Consider the following 24,862-nt stretch of genomic DNA (forward strand, 5'->3'; position numbering starts at 1 on the left):
TTTCCAGAGAAAAAGCAAACATATAAATAAATAAACAATCAAGCTATCTCACATTTAAGTAGTGGAAGGATATTTTAACTGATGAGAAAGCTGTAGGAGTTCATGAGAAATCCTTAGGACAGAAGTTCCATCCCTTACAGGAGATACTTTGGGGTTGGGGATGCAAATTGCTACACAAAGTAAGGAGTTCATTACAATGGAGGGATTATGAGTCAAAGGGAACTTCTGTCTCAACTTTTCCCAATCAGACTGGGATAACTGGGGCCGCAGCCCAAGGATTACAACTGATACAAGAATACCCTTCACAGTCAACATAAGACATTGCTCCCATTTCTCCCCAGGGCTCAGCAGAATCTCAGACAGCTCTACAAAATATATTTACATATATATTTATTCCAAGGATAAACAAAGAAAAGAAATGATGATATTGGGAAAGAATTCAGATTACACATACGGAGATCAGGGCTCTAGAAGGATCTAGATCATTGAAGTTCAGAAATGACCCGCTTCACATAGTTGAGAAGTAACCTATAAAGTCAGAAGATCAACACATTCATATGTATTTGTGAGCCACCTGGTGCCGAAATTATTCTCTGTGAGTGCATCCTCTATAAGGTGATAATCACCTCATATAAGGTGATAATTTTTTTAAAGATTTTATTTATTTATTTGACAGATAGAGATCACAAGTAGGCAGAGAAGCAGGCAGAGGGAGAGGAGAAAGCAGGCTCTCTGCTCAGCAGAGAGCCTGATGCGGGGCTCCATCCCAGGACCCTGGGATCATGACCTGAGCCGAAGACAGAGGCTTTAACCCACTGAGCCACCCAGGCACCCCTATAAGGTGATAATTTCCAGTTCTTTAGAAAAGGGGACCCATTGGGGCACCTGGGTAGCTCAGTGGGTTAAGCCTCTGCTTTCAGCTCAGGTCATGATGTCAGGGTCCTGGGATTGAGCCTCACGTTGGAATCTCTGCTCAGCAGAGAGACTGCTTCCCCTTTCTCTCTGCCTGCCTCTGCCTATATGTGATCTCTGTTTGTTAAATAAATAAAATAAAAATCTTAAAAAGAAAGAAAGAAAGAAAGACAGACACAAAGAAAAGATGACCCATTTCAGTTACACGTTCAAAGAAGCTACTCAACAGACCTCCCATTGGGGAAGCTCTCTCTGCTGGATAGCTTCATCTCAGTTCTCAGCAAAGGATAAGCTCATCTTTTTTTTTTTTTTTCCATTTATTTATTTTCAGCATAACAGTATCATTATTTTTTCACCACACCCAGTACTCCATGCAATCCATGCCCTCTATAATACCCACCACCTGGTACCCCAACCTCCCATCCCCCCCCCACGCCACTTCAAACCCCTCAGATTGTTTTTCATAGTCTCTCATGATTCACCTCCCCTTCCAATTTACCCCAACTCCATTCTCTCTAACTCCCCATGTCCTCCATACTTTTTGTTATGCTCCACAAATAAGTGAAGCCATATGATAATTGACTCTCTCTGCTTGACTTATTTCACTCAGCATCATCTCTTCCAGTCCCGTCCATGTTGCTACAAAATTTGGGTATTCGTCCTTTCTGATGGAGGCATAATACTCCATAGTGTATTCCTCAAGAAATTAAAAATAGAACTTCCCTATGACCCTGCCATTGCACTCCTGGGTATTTACCCCAAAGATACAGATGTAGTGAAAAGAAGGGCCATCTGTACCCCAATGTTTATAGCAGCAATGGCCACGGTCGCCAAACTGTGGAAAGAACCAAGATGCCCTTCAACGGATGAATGGATAAAGAAGATGTGGTCCATAAGCTCATCTTTTTTTTCAGAAAGAACTTCCATTTGGGCTCAGTCAGGATACAGGTCTGTTGTCAATCAACTAGGCCAAAGCACTATGAGTTTGATCTATTTGGCTTGAGAAAATTTATAGATCAAGTCCTACAGAATGTGTAACAGAATCACACTCCCCACCCACACACCCTGATCCCAGAATAATGGACTCACACAACTGAAGTATCAAAAGAACTGCCCCAACGGACACAACTCATACCCTGGCTTCCAGTTTTATGGATCCAAATGGATGTCCCTCTGGCAATGAGACAAAAGTGCAGTAAAACACACATGTGTGAGTCCTTGCTCATTCAGGTGACATTGGTCAAGATTGGAGACTCCAGAGTCCTTTTCCCCACCTGGACCTCATGGATGTTCTTCTTACACCCCTTGCTGAGATGCCGGTGATTTCTGTGTGGTGTACCCCGACCTGCTCAATAGGGTCCATTTTACTGCCCAGGATACAACCTAGTTTGTAAACATGAAGGACACAAACACTCCTGGTCAGAATTAGGAATACTCTTCCTTCAGTCTACAAGGAGTATAGGAAAACTTCAAAGCCTTTAGATGAGAAAGAAATCTTTATAAGATTTTGCATTTTCTGGATGTTTTAAGGCAAGGCATTATGAGATATGTAACCAAAAAGAAAAGGAGACATAAAGTTTTCATGTCATTTTGTAGGAAATGGTAATATTTTTGAAATTCAAGAATTCTTAGGAATACCTGTAAAAAAAAAAGAAGAAGAAGAAGAAAACTTTCAACTGATACACAGTAAATAAACATCACAGATGAATAATTTCTGGCCATATATTCACACTCGATAAGGAGAAACGGGATTCTGATTTTAAAAAAAAAAAATTTTTTTTTAATTTATTTTTCAGAGAGAGGGAAAGAGAGCGAGCACAGGCAGACAGAATGGCAGGCAGAGGCAAAGGGAGAAGCAGGCTCCCTGCCGAGCAAGGAGCCCGATGTGGGACTCGATCCCAGGACACTGGGATCATGACCTGAAGGCAGCTGCTTAACCAACTGAGCCACCCAGGCGTCCCTTTTTTTTTAGTGTACTTGACACATAGTGGTAGATAATGGAATTCTTCCTTTAACATCTGTAATGAATGGTTTTTCAAACTCACCTTAAGATTTACAGTACTGCCTTGTATTTTCCATTTGGTTTTGTCCTGTTTTTTTTTTTTTTCTTTCTTTTTCACTGACTTATCTTTCTGAATTCACTCACTAGAGGGATTCATTAGGAAGTCTGGCATTCAGTTACTTAAAGTTGCTGTCCCTGGAAATTCTTCCCATTGGGGGCTCAAAGGGATCCTAAAAACTACCAAACTCCTTCTCACCATTTCTCAGGATCCTCCCAGTCCTCGCCCTGTGAATCCCTCCATCTAGCTCTTCAACTGGATCCCCTCTCATATCCCTTAGTAAACTGGTAAACACAAGTAGGTGATTCTCTGAGTTCTGTGAGCTGCTTTAGGAACCTAATCACACCTGAGGAGGGAATCATGAAACCCCCTGTCTGCAGCTGGTCGAGGACAGGGGCTCCTTCTCTGTGCCCTTCACCTCCATTAGATGATGACACTCCTGATGGGCTAGTTCTTCTCAAGCTAGGGTCTCCATGCCACTCTGTAGAGCCACAGGCAGCTGCTCTGGAAAATGAAGTGTGGACATGAAGCCACTGTGAGCAGACCCAGAGCCACGAGGCTGTGCCCCTGAGGAAACTCCTCCTTGAAAGTACTTGGTGTCCTCCACATGGCTTGTCAGGGACTGCCACTTGGCTACTGTGCACTGGATCTTCTCCATCCCCGGGTGCTTCCTTGTGCCCAGTGTCTGGGACAGTGGGGACACCGTCTCCACAATGTACAAGGACAGCAGTCTCCTCCCTAAACATACACATGGGATGGATATAGACCCAGATTGGAGGCCTTCCCTTAACAAAGTTGAAGTCATTTTTCTTTCTTGTCACAAACTTTAAACAATCCTTCAAAGTCCCAGAGTGATGACAAAAATAAAATGACAGACTTTCTATACATTCCATAAGAATGTATGTGAAAATAAAAATAAAAGTAAAATAAAAGTGAAAGTGAGGGAATCTGAAAAGAAAGGAGGAACCACTATGAAAAGACTGGCATCTCTGGCAGGTGCATCACATGTGCATGATGGTACAGCAGGAGAGGAAGCAATGATACCCTGGGTAAGGATCTTACCCATGTGTCCTGGTCAGGTCCACTCTGGAGAGCGACCACAGGGCTGTACCCCCCAGGGATCTAAGTTCCACTCCGCATCTGACTAATCCTGCCTTCTCTTTCTGGAGGCGGTAATGTCAGGAACATTCCCCAACCATGTCGCACATGTTATACTCTATGTGAGTCTGCTCTCCAAGGAACAATGCCTGTGAACAGTGACATCAGAAAGCAGCACAGAACACATGGTCAGAATAACCTGCATAGGCAGAAGCTGTCCACTTTCCAAAATACACAGGGGCAGAATGATGTCAGAAAGAGAGAATGTGGCAGTAGATAATTGAGCACATGTTATGAGAAATTAAGTCATTGTGCTGACCCTCAGAGTATGTTGTCTCTCTAACTGGAAAACTAGCTCAGGGTTGCTGAAGCCTAAAGTCACAGCTTCTGACTCAGTTCCTGGACCTAAGTCAGTGTCTACTCTCAAGCACATTGACTCAGGGGAAGGCCAGGTCTCAAAGGAAAGATTTTGCCATAGATATATTGAGAAAATCTGGCTTCCTTATTTTCCCTAAAGAACAGGGGGCTTAGGGCTTTAGCTCAGAAGGTGTCCTCTTGCCGTGATGAGAGAGCTCTCTATTAGAAGGACACATGGGGGAAAGCAGAGCTCTGGCATAGGAAACAAGGAAGCAAACCTTCCACAGGGACAAAGCAAACACACAACAAACAAACAGTCCATCTCAAATTAAAGCAGTGGAAGAGTATTTGTTAACTGACAAGAAAGCTGTAGGAGTCCATGAGAACTCCTCAGGACAGAAGTTCCATTCCTCACAGGAGACAATTTGGGGTTGGGGATGCAAATTGCTACAAAGAGTTAAGTGTTTATTAAATAGAGGGATTATGAAGTGGCCTGTGGTGAAAGGGAACTTCTGTCTCACTTTCCCTGATTAGAGTGTGGCGACTGGGGGCCCTCACCAAGGATTAACATCGATACAAGAATAACCTTCACAGCCAACATAAGACATTGCTCCCATTTCTTCAAAGGATTCACATGAATCTCGGTCCTACAAAAGTCATTTAGTTATTTACTTCTTCCAAAAGAACAAAGAAGAGAAATGACGATATTGGGAAGGAATTCAGATTACATATATGGAGTCAGGGCTTTGAAATATCTAGATCACTGAATCTCATAAATCACCTGCTTCACATGGTTCAGAAATAACTTATAAAGTCAGAAGATCAACACAATCACATATATATGTGAGCTGCCTGGAGCCAAAACTATTCTCTGTGCGTTCATCCTCCAGTGGGTGAGTATTTGCAGTTATTTAGAAAAGGGGACACATTTCAGTCACAGGTCCCAAGAATCTACCCAACAGACCTCCTGTTGGGGGCACTCCCTCTGCTGGCTAGCAGAAAGAACTTCCATTTGGGCTTGGGCAGGATACAGGACTGTTGTCTCTCAACTTCACCAAAGCATTTTAAGTTTGTGTTGTTTGGCTGGGAAAATGTATAGATCAAATCCTACAGAATGTATAACAGCCTCACACTCTCCACGCACACACCCTGACCCCAGAATAATGGACTCACATAAACAAAGCAGCAGGAGAATTGTTCCAAGGGACACAAATGACACACTGGCTTCCAGTTTTATAGTTTCCAGAGGGACGTCCCCTGGCAAAGAGATGAAAGTGCAATGAAACCCCCCTGTGTAAGTCCTTGCTCCTTGAGGTGACACTGGTCAAGATTAGAGACTCCTAGAGCCCTGTTCCCCACGTGGACCTCATGGAGGGTCTCCTTACAACCCTTACAGATGCCGATGATTTTTGTGTGGTGTACAGTGACCAACATTGATGAAGTAACTTTTATTGTACAGGGGACAATTAATTCCCTACATACACAGGAGATAAAGATTCCTCTTAGGAATTAGGAATAGTCTTTCTTAGTCTACAGGAAGCAGAGGAAAATTTCAAAGTCTTCTCTATCAAGAAAGAAGCTGTAGAAGGTTTTTACATTTTTTAGGTATTCCATGGCAAGAAATTTTGAGATGAACAACCAAACACAAAAGGAGACTTTTAAAGTTTTCATGTTAAGTTTTGTAGAAAGTAGTAATATTTTTGAAGTTCAAGCATTCATAGGAGAACATTGTACAAAAAATAATTTCAAAACTGATATACAGTAAATAAACATGGTGGATGAATAATTTTCAGCCAAATTTCCACACATTGAGGTTTCACATATGGTAATGGGTAATGTGATTCTGATTTCCTTAGTGTATTTGACACACAGTGTTAGATATTGTGATTCCTAAGTTAACATGTGTAATGAATAGTTTTCAAACTCATCTTAAGATTTATGATATTATCTTATATTGACCTATTTGTTTTTTTCCTGATTGTATTCATTTCCAGTGGTTTAACTTCCTAAATTATTCACCAGCAGGATTCGTTAGGAGGGCCAGCATTTTCAAGAGTATGATTCAAGATTGCTTGGCTAGCAAGCAAAGAAAAGACCAAGGGAGAAAACACATGAAAGAGTAAATAAAATGACAACTAGTAGCATACAGGACATGGGCTACTAGTCCTAGTTCTATCACAACTTGTCATCAGCACCCATGTCCCTCCATAGAGTTCAGGGTTTACTAACACTACCATTATTACATAATAATTCTTGCAACTATGGTACAAAATTGCACTCTAGGACTCAACAGTTCAGTTTCTCAGAATGAGGTTCCTTTCTCAGCTCCTGGGGCTTCTGATGCTCTGGGTACCAGGTAAGAGCAGAGGGGAATGAGATTGGAGATTGCAGTGGGGAGGGTGAGCTAAGTGCTGTTACTCCCTATGTGTGTTCTGTCTAGGGGTGAGATTGTGCTCCAAGAGGGGAATTTAATTTTGAAATCTGTGAAAATAATGAGAAATAAAAGGGAACAAAGAACGGTGCTTTAATGAGATAGTGGGAAAAAACAAACTGTGGCCAATCTGTGCTCTGCAATTCTTGGGTTATCCATGGAAACTGGATATATTTACAGTAGGAATCCAATCACAAAATATGATTTAGCCTAATATAAATGAAATTCAAATTCATAATAATGGCTCATAATGTTTCTCCATAACCTGTACTTATCTCTCATTGTTGTAGGATCCAGTGGAGAGGTCATGCTGACAGACTCCACTCTGTCAGTCACCCCGAAGAGCTGGCCTCCATCTCCTATAGGGCCAGTCAGAGCCTCCGACATAGTAATGGAAACATCTATTTGAGCTGGTTCCTGTAGAAGCCAGGCCAGTCTCCACAGGGCCTGATCTACAAGGTTTCCACCAATTTCACTGGAGTCCCAGACAGGTTCAGGGGCAGCGGGTCAGGGACAGATTTCACCCTGACCATCAGCAGGGTGGAGGCTGATGATGTGGGAGTTTACTACTGCGAGCAAGGTACACATGAGCCTCCCATAGTGGTTCAAGCCTGAACATAAACCTCTTTGTTTTGTCGTCCCCGCTGTGCATGTGTGTTGCCTGAGCGGGGAATGGGCACAGCAGAGGCTCTGAGCTGGTGTCAAAGGCAGGTGCTGAGGAACTCAGGGCAGTAACATGCAGGGGAATGCTCTAGACAGAATCCTGTCCCCTTGGCAACAACAGCCTCAGCAGGGCACAACCAGCTCCAGAAGGAACATGATCAGTCTGTGGGCAAACAAAAAATATGGAAGATGGGAAAGAAAAAGGACTCACCACCTGGACGCCTTCTCCCTCAACTCTCACCCTCAGAACCACAGAGATGGGCAATAGCCTGCCTCACTTCTAAAAGTGCCCTGAGCTTCTGTTTTTCCGTGACAGCCTGCTCAGGGACCTTCTGTTGCCCCCTTCTGTCTCTTATAAACTTCTAGGCCTGCCTAGAAAGTGGAAGAATGGTGTTTGAAACCAAGATAGGTAGACTGCACCACTCTAGGATCACTCCTTATTGCAGACAAACACCAGCCCAAAAGTCTCTCCTGGTTTCTGGAATATCTTAGTATCTGCCTCCTACAGCCTCTCTCAGCCCATCACAATTCCTGGTGGTTTCAGTGTATTCAGTATATGACCCTTCCATTACCTGCTCTCTTATTTGTTTGGCTGACCCTCCTCCAATCGTCTCTTCCCCACCCAATCTTGATCAGTCACGCTCATGGCCATGCCTTAGGTGCGCCATCAAAAAATCATGACAAGTTCTCCATCATTACAATGCTGAGCATCTCAGGCGTGCCTGGGTGGCTCAGTGGGTTGAGTCTATGCCTTCAGCTCAGGCCATGATCCTGGGGTACTGGGATGGAGCCCTGCTCAGTGGGGAGTCTGCTTCTCCTTCTCCCTTTGCCACTCCCCTGCTCATGCCCTCAGGTGTTCTCCCTCTCTCTCTCAAATAAATATATATATTTTTTAAATACTTGAGTATCTTATCCTTGATCCATTCTAAGAACTCTGAAGCTCAATCCACTGGGTATGCCACCGCCAATAATTTCTGGCTTTCATCATAGAAAGACCTGAAATCTATAGGAAAAATGTATGTTGTGTTTCCGTGGAAAATTTGGCATCTCTGTAGCATACCTTTCCAGGTTATCAGGGTCCAACCCTGGTCATTATCTTTGAGCTATCTTGCAACTCATTATAAACTGTTGGTAACTGATAAATGGATGATTCTGTACTGTCTGGTAGTGACTTAACTGATGTCTTACCTCACCTTGGAGAACTAGCTTGCCTCTCTCAGCAGTTCATTCTTTTACTCCAAATATACCTGTGTGTTTTGACTTTTCCTTTGACCCACTTACATCTTCCCAGTTCCCTCACAGCATAGAGTAAAATAATTCAATACGTGTTCATCATTATTATCTCTCGATGCAGTCATAATTTTCCTGTTTTCTGAAAATTAGCTTTTAGTTAATCTATTGACCTTTATATATTTTCTTGTCTCTAAGCTCTTCATAGTTTCATTTCCCTCTTTCCTCAGCTGAAATTCCATGATCCTTCTTTATAAGAACTCCCTATATGCCAGATCTTCCTCAACCTTCTATTGTTTCATTTCAGGTACAAAGTCCCAACCCTCCACATACCTGCTGAAGGAAAACACACAGCAATCCTGACTCTCCAACTTTGATTCATGACAACCCACCTCCTGAGGCCCTTCACCCTGCCCCACAATCATACTTCACTTCCCTGGTCTCATCAGTCTTCACTCTTTCTCTTTCCTTCTTCAGGTTCTAACAGCTCCTCCTTCATCCTCACTTAAAGGCAAGTATGTTATTTCCTATTTCCTAGGTCAAGATGGTCAGCAACCCCCTCAACAGAAATGTGAAAGAGATGAAAGAAATGTGAGCCTCTCTACATCAGGAGCATTTGTTGACCTTCCTGGTTCAGCCAACTTTAAGCACACGAGCAAGCCAGCCAAGATCAACCAAGATCAATCAAGCCTGGGCCCATATTAACTGAACTGCGCAGCCAACCAATAAACATGACAGCCATGAACAAGCTACCATTTTAAGCCACTGTATTTTGTGGGTGATTTATCACATGGCATTAGCTAACTAATACATGATCTGATTTTAAGTTTCTGCACACTCTTCCTAGCAAGTTTTTATTCCCTTCCTTCCTTTACTTTTCTTTATAGCCCCTCCAACAGAACACAGTAAATGTTTACTGATGCCGTTGATTATCGCCTGGCTCTCCCAGCTGGGGCGAAAGGAGATGTATTTGCTCTGTACACAGAGGAAGCCCTCATAAAACATACCTTGAATGAAAGAAATGGACCCCTTAATAGCAATCCTTGAAGTAGGTTTCTAATTATTAAGAGAAGCTGTTTTGTAGGCAAATGCGTTTCACCACACTGAGCAGGTTTGCTGCGATCTTTCCCAACACTATACTACATCAACCCATGTATTTTAGAAGGAGGTGAGGAAATAATACTAAGATGCTCAGAATTTCTCCATTTTCACACAGAATTGGACATGATCTTGAAATGTTTTCCAAGGGAGTCAAGTTATGTCACACTTAGAGTTGTGATTTCCTTCAGTCACAAGATTAGATCTGAATGCCCAAGGGATGACTTTAAGTAAAAGGTAATGAGCGGTGAAAAAATGTGCTGAGGCACAGTATCCCATGTTCCTAAAATGACAGGGTTGAAAATTGAGGTGAATCAAAGCACCTGGGTGGCTCAGTCTGTTGAGCGTTCGACTCTTGGTTTCGGCTCAGGTCATGATCTCAGGTATGTGAGATGGAACGGGTGTCAGGTTCCCCACTCAACAGAGTATCTACCTAAGAGTTTTGCCATCTCCCTGGGCCACTCCTCCCCAGAAATAAATAAATATAATCTTAATAAAAAAGAATGGGAAAATAACATTTGTGAGAATGAGTAAGCCTGGGAAAAATGGAGAAGAGAGAGAAGGGAGTAGGAAAGGAGCTGGTGCAGAAATGAATACCCAGGACACTGTCCAGGAAGGCTGCAAAACAGGGCCCATGAAAGGAAAAAGCGAGAGGGACACTACCTTCCACGTGGGAGATTCTGAATAGGAGACCTCAAAGACTTCATCATAGGAAGGTTCAGAGTGGGAAGGTGAGGGAGGGTGAAGAAAAGAGAATGAGGAAATAAAAGAGAAATGTCCCAGAGTCCAAGAGGAGCAGGAAGGGAGAACTGATCCACAGGATGTGAAGTTCATGGCCCTTTGTCAGAGGCTAAAGACAGACCCTCGTGGCTCACTCCTGCTGTGGGACACTGGGAAACACACAGCTGCCTGGGGCACAAAAACTCCCAAGAGCATCCCTAAGACATCTTCACAGCATTTGTTTTCACAAACCTCCCACAAAAATGGATACAGGTTGGATGCTTGGGTGGCTCAGTCGGTTAAGTGATTCAGTGGGACAGAGAATTCATCCTCAAAATCAGCGCAGTAGAGGCTGAGGATGCTGCCAGTTATTATTGCCAGGAGGATTATATCCTTCCTCCCACTATGCCATAGACCCGAGCAGAAACTGTCCCCAGGGTGGGTTGTGATGGTGAGGGGAGCAGTGGGCTGTGCTCACTGTGGTTCCAGCAGCCACGTTCTGCTCTGGATCTGATCATCCTGGCAAGAGCTGGTTTGGGGAAGGGCTTGCAGGTCTCAACAATCAAAGGACTTTGACCTTTGAAAGCTTCCTTTCCTGGTGACACAAATCCCAAACCTCAGGAATTCTAAAAATGAAATTTCTCTTGCAGGCCTGCAAAGGAATTCATCCATGGGATGGACCTTGAATCCTATCTCTGATAAACACTCTGTGAAGTAGGCAAAAAAAGGGAACCCACATCCAAGCAAACACTACTAATACTACTAATACTGCTATGACTAATACTAGTATTGCAAATACTAGTACTATGAATGTTAGTACTGATACTGCAGGCACTACTACTGTCATGCTACTACCACTAATAAAACTAATAAACATCAACAACTACACTGTCAGCTGCCATCGAGTGAAATCTTGAGGACTTACTATGTATCGAATATCTTGCGAAGGACTCATTCATCTACCACAATTCATCTCACAATAATCTTCTAGAGATGATAAATCATGGGTTCTCAGAGTTCACATTACTCAACATGCCAGTGGTTCTAAAGGAAGTAGACAGAAGTATCTGTTATTTTGACTCCGTAATTTCTATTCATTTTTTAAACTACATTCATTAAAAAAAAAAAAATAGTACAACTAAAAACGGGTCAAGACAGAGAATGTCTCTAGCATCCCAAAATCTCCCTCAGTCTCCTTCCCTGTCAATTCCATGCCTACCCCCCATGGACATACCAGTTCAGTACCTTTTTACTCTGATATACCCAGCAGAATTGAGAGTATACATGCTCAAGGAATGTCATGACAGCATTGCTTATGACAATTCCAAACTGGAAACAACCAGTTACTGATCTAGAATGGAATGGATGCTTCAATTATGGTATTTGCAAACATCTTTATCCTCTCTGTGCTTTATCTGAGTGGTAGTTTTGAAACCTGTGATAATTTTGATGCTGCCCAAATTACCAATCTTTCATATGGAGTACCCTTCATGTCTTATCTGAAAAGCCATTTCATACCTCAAATTGATGAATATATTACTACTTTTTTTCTCAGCTTTGTCACTGTACTTTAGTTCTATAATCTAGCTGGATTGGGTTCTTGGACATGATACAGAGTAGGAGATCAGATTTCATTTCTCTTTCAGTATGAAGGTCCACTTGAACCATCCCACTACATTAGAAAGAACATTCCTTTGTTAATTGTCCTAGGAGTCACGTGTCACAAATTAAGTGTCCTCATAGATATATGTCTGTTCCTGGACTATGTTTCATTCCCCTGGTCTCTCTTCTATCTTTGTTGCATACTATAGTGCCCTAATCACTGTGACTATAAATACGTCTTTTCAAAAAGAGAATTCATTTATTGATTTGAGAATGAGTGAACATGAGCTGGCAGGGGAGGGGCAGAGGGAGAGGGAGAAGCAGACTCCCCACTGAGCAGAGAGCCAATCCCAATTCTCCTTTCCAGGACCTGAGCAAAAAGGCAGATGCTTAACCAACTGAGCCACCCAGGAGCCCTATGTGTATTTAAATAAGTCTTAATAGTCAATGGGGTATTCTCTCAATGTTTTTGCTTTTCAGAATTGTCTTATTCTTTTTAGCTCAGAATTCCCCATGCATTTTACAATGTGCAAAAAAAGTAACTGGATTTTATTGGAAGCACATTGAAACTAAGGATCAATGTGCTGAGATAGACATATTGAGTCTTCAGATGCATGAAAATGTAATATTTCTCCATTTATTCAGGTCTCTTTTAGTTTCTCTTAGCAAAGTTTTATTATCCTTGGGTCTGGATGGTGCATGGCCCCTGGTAGGTAATAATGCATGTCCTCTCATATGTACATTCAGCTTAAAATTTATTTGTGATTGCCAAGACAATAAATAATCCTTGAAAAATGTTTTCTCTATGTCTGTCTCCATTAATAAAATTCAATTTTCTATTTGGACAATCTGAGATTGCATTAGCCAGCAAAACTCAACACAAATACAAGACTTAATTTAATCCACATGAATGTGTGCTTGTATTTGGATGTTCAGAGGAGGTACTTTGGGATGAAGGATCAGTTTCCTGAAGAACAATTCTCTCAGGCAATGTCTAACGTCATGAGACCCTCTGTGACTCCCAATCCCAGTTTCCATGGCAAGGACATTCGGAGAATCACTTCCTTCCATCTTCCTCTTCTCAGGTGGGGCACAGAGCAGCAGAAAGTACAACAGTAGAGACAGAGATCCCAACTTGCTCTGAGACCCGACCTGCCCCACCTCACCAGTCTACTCTGGCTGGGATGCATGAAGAGCCGCTCAGCAAGATGAGGACCAAAGCAGATTCACTTAGAGCAGAAACTGCATGGTCCAGACACAGGCGTGTTCCTCCTCCTTCTTCCATGTTAGCCAGAGGAATGGATATGCTTGAAGACACATGTAGTCGTTTCCTGCACAGTGACAACCTCGGCCAAGCTGACTGGGACACGGACAGGATGGTCCTTCCCTGAACCATTCTAGTGGCTGCAAATGAGGCTGGAGCCATCCTAGAAGCAAGGCTGGGAAAATCCTAGAGGCATGAGAATACTGCACACCAGAAATGTATTTAAAGAGGTGCCAAAATATAAGATTTCAATATCCTGCCATTATTCCTTATCACAAAGACATTAGAGTGTAAAGCCTGAATGAAGAAGTGTGAAGCTGATTATTTGAATATAAACAAAGCCTACTTCTTTTGTTGGCACACGCTCCATAAGATCTCAATAGAGCAAGGTACAGAGAGCTCCCAGGTTGATGAACACATCCACATTGGGTGGGTGACACATCCCAGCACCATGGGGACAGAAGCTGCTGCATTCAGGATCTTCCCAGTCCCTGCTGTGTATCACTCCATCTAGCTCTTCCTCTGGACCTTTACCATATTTTTTCATAACTTGGGAATCATAAGTAGGTGTATCTCGAAGTGATGTGAGCTGCTTTAACAAACTAATCACACCTGAGGAAGGAATAATGGAACCCCATGTCTACGGTTGGTTAGAGACAGAGGTCCCTTCTTCACTCCCATTAGATGATGACACTTCCAATGGGCTAGTCACCAAAGCATTATAAGTTTGTGCTGTTTGGCTTGAGAAAATGTATAGATCAAGACCTACAGAACATATAACAGCATCACACTCCCCACCCACACACTCTGACCCCAGAATAATGGACTCACGTAATCATAGCAGCAACAGAATCATCCCAAGGGACACAAATGACTCACTGGTTTCCAGTTTTATGGGTTTCAAAGGGACGTTCCCTGGCAAAGAGACAAAAGTGAAACGAAACCCACCTGTGTAAGTCCTTGCTGGTTGAGGTGATGGTGGTCAAGATTAGAGACTGCTAGAGTCCTGTTCCCCACCTGGACCTCATGGAGGTTCTTCTTACAGAGGCTGATGATTTTTGTGTGGGGTACAATGACCAACGGTGATGAAGTCACTTTTACTGTCCAGGGTACAACAATGTTCCTATATACACAGGAGATAATGACTCCTCTGAAAATTAGGAACAGTCTTTCTTCAGTCTACAGGTAGAAGAGGAAAATTTCAAAGCCTTTACTGTCAAGAAAGAACTTTTAGAAGGTTTTGCATTTTTTAGGTATTTCGGGGCAAGAAATTATGAGATAAACAATCAAACATAAAAGAAGACTTTTAAAGTTTTCATGTTTTGTATGAAATGTTAGTATTTTTGAAATCGAAGATTTCAAAACTTATACACAGTAAATAAACATAACAGATGAATAATTTTCAGCCAAATTTCCACACATTCAGGTATCACACATGATAATGGGTTAAGTGATTCTGATTTTCTTTAGTATATTTGACACACATTGTTAGATATTGTGATTCTTAATTTAACATGTGAAATGAATAGTTTTCAAACTCATCTTAAGATTTAAAGTATTATCATATATTTTTCTTTTTGTGTATTCCCTGATTTTTTTCATTTCCAGTGGTTTAACTTTCTGAATCACTCACCAGCAGGATTTGTTAGGAGGGCTGGCATCTTCAAAATAAGAGTCAGGATTGCACTGGCTAGCAATCTATGAAAATATAAAGGGAAAAAACACACAAAAGAGTAAATAAAATGACAACTAGTAACATATCAGACATGGGCTATTAGTCCTACTTCTATCCCAACTTGTCATCAGCACCCAAGTCCTTCCACAGAGTTCAGGGTTTACTAACACTACCATTGTTACATAATAATTCTTCCCTCTATGGTACAAAATCACACTCTAGGAGGATTTCTTAGAAGATATTCAGACCGAGATTTGTTGTGTAATCTTGCCTGGACTTGCATGTATTCAGTAACTCTTCAATTCAGTGTGACCTTGGATTTGATTTACCTGAGATCTAACAGAACAACTACAAATTCTATTCCTTCAGTTTCTCCAGGATTTTGTTTGCACAACAGTGACTTGAGTTGTCAGTTACTTTGAGGTTGACAGAAATCTCACCAACAATTGACTAACACCTACAACAGGCTGACACAGGCAGAATCGTCAGGTTATGTCCTGACTTTAATGAAGGATGTTTGGTAAACTGATGCCCCAATCAGCTCTGACCATAGTGACTGTGGTTCACCTGAGGCCCCAGGAAATGTCTGTCATAGGTACAGGTGACCTCAAATTATTAGAAGTTTTATCCCAGTCCTTGCTATTCTCACCTACAGAATCTCATTGTAAACCACAGACTCAGAGCTGCGGATCCTGAACATAAAATCCAAGTGAGAACAAAAAAATTCTTACACAGAACTAACAAGGAACCGGAACCCTGACAGAAACTGCTTTCACATGACGAGAAAGCTTCTGTATGGGAAGGGGAAACATTGCTTTCTGGGATATGGGAAACATTATCTATTCTGCCCATCCTCTTAGAATAGGTTGACTTAAGAAATCTCTTTCTTTGATATGGTGTGTGTGTGTGTGTGTGTGTGTGTGTGTCTCTGTGTGTGTTTACCTTATCTAATATGCACCATATAGTGTGTATGTGTCGATCATCTGTTTGTCTTGTCTGTCTATGTATCTATCCATCTATCTGTCTCTCTGGGAAGAGAGAGAGAAGTATGGCAGGATACACACCAGGTTGTAACAAACTGTTACCACAAACTTCATATTCACTGTCTGAAGCATAACATTCTGTTCTTCTTTCCTATTCTCTGCTGCAGGGCTAGGAGTTCTCCTCCTGTAAGTTTGAGATTCTTCTCTACCTGTCCCGTTCTTCTAAGCTTCAACTTTTCAAAGAGTAGATAACTCACAAGGTTCCAGGGTGAGTTTAATTCATTTTAAACCATTATGAAATTGTCAAAAACCACTAACCTGGAAACAGCAGATCCCAGAGACTCTAGTTCATCCTGGGATTTTGAGATCACCAGCCAGTCAGCTAGAGTGAGAATGGGACCTGTTTCCTCCTGGGCATTAGTTGACAGGAATCCAAATGGGATGGCCATTCACCTGCCAGAAATGGGCTCTGAACACTCATGCCTGCATCCTCAGGGTCTCTAGAGCTTTCTCAGAAGGCAGGGCTATGAGCTCTGTGTCCTGCCACAGATCCTAATTACCACAGGGAGATCCTGCTTCCCATATAGGCAGTAGGGCATTTGTCTCTGTCAGTTTTCCACCAAACTCAGAAGCCATTTTAAGTTACTGCACTCCCAGGAGAGGTATCTGCACCCTGCCTTTGACTCTTTCCACTCTGCCACACCTACCACAAGATTTGCATATTGTCCCCTGGGGAGGACCTTGTCTTGGAAGTCTGACATAAAGGTCAGCTCTGAGCTTGTGTTTACTTACTAGGACTCATCAGGTCCGGTTCTCAAAATGAGGTTCCCTTCTCAGCTCCTGGGGCTGCTGATGCTCTGGGTCCCAGGTAATACCATAGAGGGGGGAGGAGATGGGAGATTGGGGTGGGGAGGGTGAGCTATCTGGGTGCTCTTCCTTCCTATATGTGATCTGTCCAGGGGAGAGATTGCCATCCATGAGGGGAATTTAATTTTGAGATCTGTGAAAATTATGAGGAAATTAAAGGGAACAAAACCAGTGTTTTAGTGAGATGCTGAAAAAGAATATGTGGCTACTCTGTGCTCTGCAGTTCTTGGGTTATCCATGGGAATTGGATATATTTAGAGTAGGAATCAAATCACAAAATATGATTTAGCCTAATGTAAGTGACATTTAAAATCATAAAAATGGCTTATAATGTGTCAAATTAACCTGTACTTATCTCTCATTATTTTAGGATCCAGCGGGGATATCATGCTGACACAGACCCCACTGTCCCTGTCCATCACCCCCAGAGAGCTGGCCTCCATCTCCTGCAGGGCCAGTCAGAGCCTCCTGCACAGAGATGGAAACACCTATTTGTATTGGTACCTGCAGAAACCAGGCCAGTCCCCACAGCTCCTGATCTATGAGGTTTCCATCCATAAATCTGGGGTCCCAGACAGGTTCAGTGGCAGTGGGTCAGGGACAGATTTCACCCTGAGAATCAGCAAGGTGGAGGATGACGATGTGGGAGTTTATTACTGCGAGCAAGGTACACATGTTCCTCCATAGTGGTTCAGGCCCTAACACAAAACTCTCTGTTTGGCGGTCCCTTCTGGGCATGTGTGTTGCCTGAGTAGGGAGCCAGCATAGCAGAGGCTCTGAGCTGGCATCAAAAGCAGGTGCTGGGGATGTCAGGGCAGTAACATACAGCTGAGTGCTCTGGACTGAGTCCTGGCCCCTGGGCAGCAACAGTCTCAACGGGGCACAACCAGCTCCAGAAGGGACATGATCACCTATGGGCTGAGCAGTGAGTTGCCAGGGACAACCGCCCTGAACCTCACCCTGACCCTCCTGCCTTTTGTATGGCTCAAGGATGGTGACTCAGCCTGAGCATCAGAAACCTGAGCCATTTATTTGAAAACACAATTACATCCATTTGCAGCAAAACACGTTTCCTATATTTTCATTAAGAGGCTATATGGTATCTTTCAGAATTTATTATTTTTTATTTTCCCACTTTATGACATCTGCTTTCCCAGTTAAACTAACAGCTCTGTTACAGTGTGATCTGGATATCATTCTATACATGATTTCCCCATAAGAAAAACACGTGAGAAAAATTAGTAAAATTGTTTGGTGGTCAAGCACCCAAATAGACTGTTGTTGTAAATTCATAGCAAATATAAGCTCCGAATTCTATAAAGAATAGGTGGCATATACATATATATATTGAAATACTACTCAACCAGGGAAATGATATCTTGTTATTTGCAACAACATGGATGGACCTAGAAAGTATAATGCTAAGTAGAACAATTCAGAGAGAGAAAGACAAATACTATATGTCTTCATTTTTATGTAGAATCTACAAACAAAACAAACAAATAAAAAGCCCGCAAACATGAACTGACCCATGAATAAAGAGAACATGGACATGATACATTAACATTGTGCAAATGTGCACCCAACTCATACCTCTCTTATGTACAGTGCAGACAAAAGGATTATACATTTTCATGTCCCCTGTAGTCTTCTTTCCTCTCCATCTCTCACGTGCATCAAACAGAGAAAAAGCAAATGCATAAATAAATAATCAAGCTATCTCACATTTAAGCAGTGGAAGGATATTTTAACTGATGAGAAAGCTATAGGACTTCATGAGAAATCCTCAGGACAGAAGTTCCATCCCTCACAGGAGACACTTTGTGGTTGGGGATGCAAATTGCTACACAAAGGAAAGAGTTCATTACAATGGAGGGATTTTGAGGTGGCCTGTGGTCAGAGGGAACTTCTGTCTCATTTTCCACATTAGACTGGGGTGCTTGGGGGTCCTTCCCAAGGATTACAACTGATACAAGAATAACCTTCACAGTCAACATAGATCAGCACATTCATGTGTATACATGAGCCGCCTGGCACCAAAATTATTCTCTGTGAGATCATTCTCTAGAGGGTGATAATTTGCAGTTCTTTAGAAAAGGGGACCCATTTCAGTCACTGGTCCCAAGAAGCTACTCAACAGACCTGTTGGGGAAGCTCCCTCTGCTGGATGGTTTCATCTCAGTTCTCGGGCAAGGATAAGCTCATCTTTTCTCAGAAAGAACCTCATTTGGGCTCAGTCAGGATACAGGTCTGTTGTCCATCAACTTGGCCAAAGCTCTATGAGTTTGAGTGGTTTGGCTTGAGAAAATTTGTACATCAAGTTCTACAGTACGTACAATAGGATCACACTCCCCACCCACACACCCGGACCCAAGAATAATGGATTCACATAACTGAAGCAGCAAGAGCTTCACCCTAAGGGACACAACTCACATCCTGGCTTCCACTTTGATGGACTCCTGCACCCTGGGATCATGACCTGAGCTGAAGGCAAAGGCTTAACCCACTGAGACACCCAGGCGCCCCAAAATTCAAGCATTCTTAAGAATACTTTGGGGTGGGGAGAATTTCAACTGATACACAGAAAATAAACATGACAGATGAAAAATTTCTGGCCATATACCCACACATTGAGGTTTCACATACCATAATGGGTAATGTTATTCTGATTCTTTTTTTTTAGTGTACTTGACACACAGTGGTAGATAATGTAATTGTTAATTAACATCTGTAATGAATAGTTTTTCAAACTCATCTTAAAATTTACAATACTGTCTTGTATTTTCCATTTGTTTTTGTCGTGCTTTTTTCATTTTCACTGGTTTATCTTTCTGAATTCATTCACTAGCAGGATTCCTTCGGAAGGCTGGCATTTTCAAGAGTAAGATTCAGGATTGCACTGGCTAGCACAAAAATCACAAAAGGGGCAAATAAAATGCTAGCTGGTCAACTATGGGACATGGGCTCTTCTACTTCGTCTTCTTCCATGTTTTGTCTTCAACACCCAAGTCTCCATGCTGAGATCAGGCTTTGCTTTTGATACCATTTTTACACAACAGCTCATTTAGATTTTACACAAAATCTAACTCTTGGAAGATTTCCTAGAAGATATTCAGACTGAGCTTTATTGTTAATCAAGCCTGAAACTGTATGTATTCAGTTATTTTTCAGTTCGGTATGACTTCAGATTTAAATTACAGTTGATCTAATAGAAGTACAAACCATAATCTATAGTTTCTCTAGGATTTTGTTTGCAGAATGGTGACTTGAGTTCTGAGGTCAATTGAACTCTATAAAATTCTCACAAATGATTCAATATGACATAACGTCAAGCTGACACATGAAGAACCATCAGTTTATGTCCCTATTTTAGTGAAGGGTCTCACATATGCCATATGGTGTGTGTGTCCCTATCTGCCTACCTCTCTATCTATGTCTCTCTCGAGAAAAAGAGTACAGGATATACACCAGGTTGTAACAAATGGTTACCACATTCCTACTCACTGCTTGAAGCATAAAATTCTGTCTTCTCTCCTACTCTTTTCTGCTGGACTATGAGTTCTCCTCCTGTAAGAAATACTTTTGATCCTCTCAAAAGATTCTTTTGATCCTTCTCACATTCATCTTCTAATAGAGTATAATTCACGAAACCCGAGGGTGAGATGAATCCTTTATTAAATCATTACTAAATTGTCTAAAACCATTAACCTGGAAGCAGCAAATCCCAGAGACTCCCGATCTATCTCAGTTCATCCTGAGATCTGGAGATTGCCGGAAAATCAACTGGAGTGCAAGTGGGACCTGTTTCTCCCTGGTCATTAGTTGACAGGAATCCAGGCAGGATGGCCATTCACCTTCCAGAAATGGATTCTGGACATGCATGTCTTTATCGTCAGGGTCTCTGGAGCTTTCTAAGAAGGCAGGGCTATGGGCGCTGTGTCCTGCCACAGATCCTGATTATTGCAGGGAGATCCTGCTCCCACCAAGGCAGAAAATAATTTGTCTCTGTTAGTTTCCCTCCAAACACAGAAGCCACTTTAAGTTACTGCTCTCCCAGGAGAGGGACCTGCACCCTGCCTTTGGCTCTTTCCACTCTGCCACACCCACCACGGGATTTGCATATTGTCCCCTGGGGAGGACCTTGCCTTGGAAGTCTGACATAAAGGTCAGCTCTGAGCTTGTGTTTACTTACTAGGACTTAGCAGCTCAGCTTCTCAAAATGAGGTTGCCTTCTCAGTTCCTGGGGCTGCTGATGCTCTGGGTCCCAGGTAAGAGCAGAGGGTGGATGAGGAAGGAGATAGGGTGGGGAGGGTGAGCTGTCTGGGAGCTGTTACTCCCTATGGGTGCTCTGTCCAGGGGTGAGATTGCCCTCCAGCAAGAGGTATTTAATTTTGAGATCTGTGAAAACCATGAAGAAACTGCCAGGAACAAAGAACAGTTCTTTAGTGAGATGCTGAAAAAAAAAATTGTGGCCACTCTGTGCCCTGAAATTCTTGGGTTATCCATGGAATTTGGATATATTTAGTGTAGGAATCCAATCATAAAATATGATTTAGTCTAATATACATGAAATTTAAAATCATAATAATGGTTTATGATGTTTCTCCACAACCTGTACTTATCTCTCATTATTTTAGGATCCAATGGGGAGGTCGTGCTGACACAGACCCCGCTCTTGCTGTCCGTCACCCCTGGAGAACCGGCCTCCATCTCCTGCAAGGCCAGTCAGAGCCTTGTACACAGTAATGGAAATACCTATTTGGATTGGTACCTGCAGAAACCAGGCCAGTCCCCACAGCTCCTCATCTATGAGGTTTCCAACCGTTACACTGGGGTCCCAGACAGGTTCAGTGGCAGCGGGTCAGGGACAGATTTCACCCTGAGAATCAGCAGGGTGGAGGCTGATGATGTGGGAGTTTATTACTGCGGGCAACGTACACATTTTCTTCCCACAGTGGTTCAGGCCTGAACACAAACCTCTCTGTTTCGAGGTCTCCTCTGGGCACGTGTGTTCCCTGAGCAGGGAGCGGGTGCAGCAAAGGCTCTGAGCTGGTGTCAGAGGCAGGTGTGGGGAAGTCAGGGCAGTAACGTGCAGCTGAGTGCTCTGGACCGAGTCCTGACCTTTGGGTGCCAACAGCCTCAGCGGGGCACAACCAGCTCCGGAGGGAAGTGATCATCCTGAGGGCTGAGCAGTGAACTGCAAGGGAAAGCCACCCTGAAACTCACCCTGACCCTCCTGGTTTGTGTGCATGGGTCAGGGACAGTTACTCAGCCTGAATGTCAAAAACCTGAGGTATATTTTGTGGCAACTAATTACATACATTTTTGAGCTAACAAAGTTTGTGATATTTTCAGTAGGATAATATTTGATATCCTTCATAATTTATTAATGCTTATTTTCCCACTCTCTGAATTTCTTCTTTCCCAATTATACTAACTGTTCTCGTCCTATGCTCTCTAGGTAACATTCTATGCACTATACACTAACCCCACAGGAAATATGGCTGAGAACAATCAGTAAACCTTTTTCTTCAAGCTTTCAAACAGACTTGCAAACCCATAGCAGATATAAGCTCCTGATCCTGTAAAGACAATGTCCACATATACAATGAAATTTTACTCAGCCATAATTAGAATGAAATCTAGCCCTATGGGGCAACATGGATGGACCAGTAGGGTATTATGGGAAGTGAAGCAAGTTGAGAGAAAGGCAAACATCATATGATTTCATTTATATATAGAATCTAAAACAGAAAGCAAAACAAACAAACAAACAAACAAAAGTAGAAAGACCCATGAATACAGAGACTAAACTGGTGGTTGCTTGAGGGGAAGGGAACAGGCAGGAGGGGAAGAATGTGTGAAGGGGATTGGGAGGAACCGGCTTCCAGTTATGGAATGAGCAGGTCACAGGGATGAAGGTACAAGGAAGGGAATATAGACTATGACAGTGCAGCAGTGTTGTGGGGAGAGAGACGGCAGCTACGCTTGCAATGAGCAGAGCAGAGCATACCGATGTGTCAAAAAAAGAATGATGAGAATTCTTCAGGGAATTTAGGATCTCGGTTTTGAAAACAGCTACGGCAATGTAAGCTAAATAGCCACAGTCCTAGAAGTAAATGGTAAATTTAAATATTGTCGCATTTGATGAAGAGCATTATTTCATATGAAGCTTCATACTAAACAATCTAATAAGACAATTTTAAGATTAATTGTAATTGAAAGAACAGAGATAGGAGGTAATAAACAGATGTTTTGAAGTGTATGCAAATTATGGAGCTATTGTCAGTTTCATGTTTTATATCTACATATTGCAAGAAATGTCAGAAGAAATATTAAGATATTGTATACGTATGTATCTAACATTAAATCAGATTTACAGAAAACTAATTTGTGGGAAGAGTTAAGTCTTTTTCTTAGAAATGGTTCATCATGTCTAGACATATCAAAATTTATAGTTAAATAATTAATCAGAAGGCATAATAATGTCGTCACATCAGCATTATAAATAAAATATTCCAAACTCAGGGTTTTATCTTCTTTTCCATCAGTAAAAACCTTTTCAAAATTAGAAATTTTGGAAAAATATTTGAGGTCTTGTATTTGCCAAAAGACACTGTTATTTTCAATTATGTATGGAAATTGAATTTGCTAAAAGTACAAATTTTGATGCCATAATAAATGAACTTGCAGAAAAGCAATCCAGAAAAATCTTATATTCAGTCAATATATCAAACCAATAAAGTCTTACCATCTATTATACATATTTGTTGTATTATTTTATTTTATTTTTTTAATTTTTTCAATTTATTTATTTTCAAAAATGTTGTATTATTTTAAATTATAATACACAAATATTATTCTTGTAAGTTCATCTGTGTGGAACTTTATCGTGAGCTTATTGTAATATTTTCAAGTTTATTGCCAGTATTACTTTGCCAGTTTAACACACAAGTATTATTTCTGCAAATACTTATTTGTCTCTATTTGTTCTAGTCCTGGGGTCTGAGAACTTCAGCCCTGCTGGCCAACAGAGCCAGGTGGTCAAGGGCTGCCGGGGCACCAGACAAGTGCACAAGCTCTTTCCAGGGAGACACCAGGGACCTGGAGCTGGGCAGAGAGAGAATGCAGAGAGCAAACACAGGCTTCCTCTATTTCCAGGGAGGAATGCAGTCAGCCCATAGATGTGATCTGAATTGGAAGACTGTCAGGCATGAATCTTTAAGATCTGAAAATAGGCTTCTTTGAGAGTAAGACTGGGAGGTGGGTGGTTCCATCTGCTCCCTGTTTCTTTGTTTACTGTTCTCTTGGGGAGTCTCCATGCACTGCCCCGCTGGCTTCCGGATGGAGGTATTTTGGGGCCAGTTCCTCAGGTGGAAGTTAGGCAAGTTGGGGAACTTGAAGTTGGGTCCAAACCCTTTGCTCTTCAGGGAGAGGCCAGAAGTTACAAGTTCCCTTCCAATGGTATACTGTTCTGTTGGAGGAGGACTTTATGGCAAGAATGTGTCCCAGCTTTGTGCACATGTCTCAATGTGGGTATGACCTCTTTAACCAAATGTGTAGGAGTCCCTCGGCTAGTTTCTGTATATCTCATGGTGGGAGTTGTCCCATGTGTACCTGTAGGTTCCACGTGTCCATGGGAGGAGGTTAATTCAGAAGCCTCCTGGAACACTGACTCTGAACAAGAACTTCTTCTTCTTTGGACTCCTATGGAAGATATTTGACCATAGATTTTAAATATTTCCTCTTTCTTTGTTTTAGCATCATTGACACATAGGGCTATCATATTTCAGCTGTACAACATAGTGATTCAGCAAGTTTATACATTATTCTATGGCCACATCTGTCACCATACAGTACTATTACAATACCATTAACTTGATTCCTTAAGCTGTAAAAATA

The 24,862-nt window shown here is 42.1% G+C and overlaps 2 gene segments (V, D, J or C); both read left to right on the forward strand.

Moving 5' to 3' along the window:
• The first annotated feature begins 16,912 nt into the window (after positions 1–16,912).
• LOC106004812 lies at positions 16,913–17,647 on the forward strand. The segment is given in 2 exon segments: positions 16,913–16,961; positions 17,331–17,647. Coding segments are annotated over 2 exon segments (366 nt in total).
• Positions 17,648–21,124: 3,477 nt separating this feature from the next.
• On the forward strand, positions 21,125–21,944 carry LOC106004808. The segment is given in 2 exon segments: positions 21,125–21,228; positions 21,598–21,944. Coding segments are annotated over 2 exon segments (381 nt in total).
• Positions 21,945–24,862: the final 2,918 nt, after the last annotated feature.

Source organism: Mustela putorius, unplaced genomic scaffold (assembly GCF_011764305.1).
Source record: "Mustela putorius furo isolate JIRA1106 unplaced genomic scaffold, ASM1176430v1.1 tig00000281_pilon_pilon_pilon, whole genome shotgun sequence".
Taxonomy (NCBI): domain Eukaryota; kingdom Metazoa; phylum Chordata; class Mammalia; order Carnivora; family Mustelidae; genus Mustela; species Mustela putorius.